Below are 3,299 nucleotides of genomic sequence, written 5' to 3'. Positions count from 1 at the left end.
CCTACAGCTGACAGCTCACAGCAGCACTCTGTTGGATAAACGAAGATATATTATATCTCTCTCTGTCGCGCGATTTGGCAAGAAAATGGCGTCGCTTCTCATATGGCGCCACTCTGATTAGAGGCTCTCTACCAGAGAGGATCCTCTCTGTCTCTACTCTCTCCAGTCCTCCATGCGCTGACAGTTGCTGACAGTTGCTGACAGCCGACTGATGCTGTGTGGCACAGGTGAAATAACGGTGGGTTGTATACTCGATGCATTTGACAATTTCCAGTGCGACAATTCAACTGACAGTGCACGTTCGTACAGGCCGTATATGAATACGATGAATACTTGCCGCGCGAGAAGGTGTAACAATTGGTGCGACGTGTGATCGATCGGTCGACGCGACCTAACCTCGAAGCGACATGATAACCTCACATGTACTCGTCCTGCTTACCGGCTTCTGGTTCGGTGTCGGGACGTGTAATAATGCGTACAACGATTTCTTTGACGAGGAATTGATGCTGAAGCCCCTATCGAGCAATCATGTCTACGCCTACTTTCAATTTACCACAATATGGGAAACGATAAATCGTATGGAAACACGTGAGTACTCGAAAACGACAAGTTTGAGCTGTTTATAAAAAATTCTATATATTTAATATATATTTATTTACGATACGATGATAACAGAATTATTATTAATCAATACTTAATTTTACTTTAATATATTATTTTATTAGAAGATATATGTATACTACATAATTATGCCACAAGTTCTGTTCCTAAAAAAAAAATGGATTTATTCCATAATTAAAATAATAAAGCAGCATGAAATAAACATTCATTTTATGAATTTACTAATTGCAAAATAAAAATTGTATTTATTAAAAATATCTATATTTTGTTATTAGAATTTAAAGAAAACTATTATTAAGCACCAAGATCCAACCTTGATCATTAAAGGTGTTCTCGATTTAATTGTGTTAGTCACTTAGTGGTCTAGTTCAACTTATTACAATATCTTTTGTCTTCATAAATTTTTTCACACAGTCAGGTTTTAAACACTCGCAGCACACAAAATTATTCAATAAATATCGACTAAGATTGTTTTTACCAAATTAATCTTTAGAGCCTTTAGACCAACTTTCAACTTTTTATATTTCGGTGAAATTTCGAAGCTCTTTTCTCTAACATTTGAATGAAAAGGTTTGTTCTAAGTCTCATCGAAATATCAAGATTGAAGACTGATTTAATGAAGCAGCATCAAGATTTTACATGCTGCATTTTGAAGTTTGACCATTTGAAAAACTTGTCAAAAGGTGGATATTTTTAATAATGATAATTATTTTTACGTTATAACGAGTCAATTTAATAAAACAAGCATACATTTCATGTTGCTTTAGTTATGAAATATTGTTTAGGAGTAAAATTTATGGCATGAGGTATTATATTACTCTTATAAAAAGTGATATAATGTTAATTATTAATAAGTGAAATTACTTTTTGATGGACAAGCTCGAGCGAATTGTGATTAAAAAAATGACAATAATTTTAGTTCAACATTCCCATCTCTTTCCGAGAGGATTAGGCGAGATCATTGGCCGTCACAATGTCGACGAACTGCATGTTACTCTAACAGAAGGTTTGTGGAATTATCAAAAATGGGGATATCCTTTCCATGATGCTGGACCTGGTGCTGAAGTCACTGCCTGGTTTAACAGAGATATAACAAAGTGAGATCAAGTCCTGAAATACTTCTTTTGTACCAAGCCATTGTTTATGGTATAATAAGTATGCTACCACAAGTATGGTACCATAAGTATGGTATCACAAGTATGGTACCACAAGTACAATACCATAACTATGGCACCACAAGTACGGTATCATAAGTAACAGAAGTGTTATAAAGTAATTGAATCTGAGATGAGATTAGCAATCATATGAATTGAATTTTTTTTTCATATCTAGCTGTGGCTCAAAGATAATTCTGATGCATTTAATTTGGAAAAACGTAGATCAAACTGAAAAATTTGATTATTCATATCACAAATTCAATTACGTAAAAAATAAGATTATATAAAAAGCATAATAGCATGTAAAGTTTTCCTTTCCAGTGTAGACGAAGAATGGAAAGGTTTGACGAACGCCTTAGCTGGATTGCTCTGCGCATCTTTGAATTTTGTTGACGCCTCTAATAGTATGTCGCCAAAGTTTACCTTCCGTCCCACTGGCGTTACAGATGGACCAGTGAATTCCAGCCATTTGCGTTATTCGTCATTGCCGAGGGAGATAGTTTGCACCGAGAATCTAACACCATTTAAAAAATTGTTGCCTTGCGACTCCAAGGTACTCGCAAATTATATCATATTTTTACATCTGCATTCATTCATTCATTGCCTAGAAACTCAACCGTTTGCCTCGTCTTCTAGAGAGGTCTAGCTACATTGTTAAATTCTGCGCATATCCATAATACAAATTATCACTCCATCGGAATACATTTTCGATCGATATGTCGTAACGCAGCCTGCACAGGGACATCCTTAGAACTGCGAGAGACTGTTTCCTTGATATACGATACAATGACAGATACGAATCAGGTGAGTCGGTCAACATGAAATGGTTATTACAGATTGTATTGTTGCCGATTATTCTCACGATTATTCTTCAATATTTGCACAGGATTGGTCGATACGAAAATTCTTTGGAATGGGACTTAAAGGCGCATGTCCGCTCGCGACTCTGAGTAATATTTATATTGATATATCGGGCAACAATACGAATCACGTATATGAATTAACGCCGCCGCCGAGCACGAAAGTTATCAGCTTGCGTGGTGGACAGCAAAATGAAATAGCAGTATACGATATCAGAGCTCATTCCAGCAGAGGAATATTTAATATCGCTGCTGTACATAGTGCACCAAAGATTAACGCTATAAATTATCCCTCAATTCTCTACGCGAATAGATATATTATCGGTATGTTTCATATAAAAAAAATGTTTTTATAAATTTATACTTTTTGTTATATACACAGTGCATTCACAAAGTTCCGGGACTAAATTTTATGTGGGAGACTTACAAAACTTTATACTAATTAGTCCCACCATTGAAATGTAGGATGCAATAGGATGAGCGCTCAGTAAGCTCTTGCATGGCTGCGTTCAGCAGAGAAAAAAAATTAGGCTGCGTTCCTTTTGGACGCTCACGCGCTGTAAGCGCTTATAAGTTTCGCTTATACCGTTCCCTTTAGCGTTATAAGCGCTCATGAAAGGCATTCATGACGTCATGACTCGTGCTTACAATTGCTCATTTT

The 3,299-nt window shown here is 36.1% G+C and overlaps 1 protein-coding gene across 2 annotated transcripts; it reads left to right on the top strand.

Moving 5' to 3' along the window:
* Positions 1–31: 31 nt before the first annotated feature.
* On the top strand, positions 32–3,065 carry LOC105456998 (GPI transamidase component PIG-T-like). Of its 2 annotated transcripts, XM_011701392.1 has the most exons (6): positions 32–238; positions 310–588; positions 1,541–1,718; positions 2,100–2,331; positions 2,415–2,582; positions 2,665–3,065. In XM_011701392.1, exons 2-6 carry the CDS (start codon positions 408–410, stop codon positions 2,992–2,994), a joined length of 1,089 nt encoding a protein of 362 aa, XP_011699694.1. In that variant the 5' UTR covers positions 32–238; positions 310–407; the 3' UTR covers positions 2,995–3,065. The 2 variants fall into 2 exon arrangements, with proteins under 2 accessions (XP_011699694.1, XP_011699693.1); XM_011701391.1 differs by having other exon boundaries at positions 148–588; positions 2,665–3,064.
* The last annotated feature ends 234 nt before the right edge of the window (positions 3,066–3,299 follow it).

Source organism: Wasmannia auropunctata, unplaced genomic scaffold (assembly GCF_000956235.1).
Source record: "Wasmannia auropunctata unplaced genomic scaffold, wasmannia.A_1.0 LD335419.1, whole genome shotgun sequence".
Lineage (NCBI taxonomy): Eukaryota > Metazoa > Arthropoda > Insecta > Hymenoptera > Formicidae > Wasmannia > Wasmannia auropunctata.
This window is presented reverse-complemented; position numbering and strand designations above follow the sequence as displayed.

Coding starts and splice junctions, on each gene's coding strand:
- LOC105456998 (XM_011701392.1), top strand. CDS start 408: ATGATAACCTCACATGTACTCGTCCTGCTTACCGGCTTCTGGTTCGGT. Junction 1,719..2,099: donor TTTAACAGAGATATAACAAA/GTGAGATCAAGT, acceptor TTTCCTTTCCAG/TGTAGACGAAGAATGGAAAG. Junction 2,583..2,664: donor CAATGACAGATACGAATCAG/GTGAGTCGGTCA, acceptor ATATTTGCACAG/GATTGGTCGATACGAAAATT.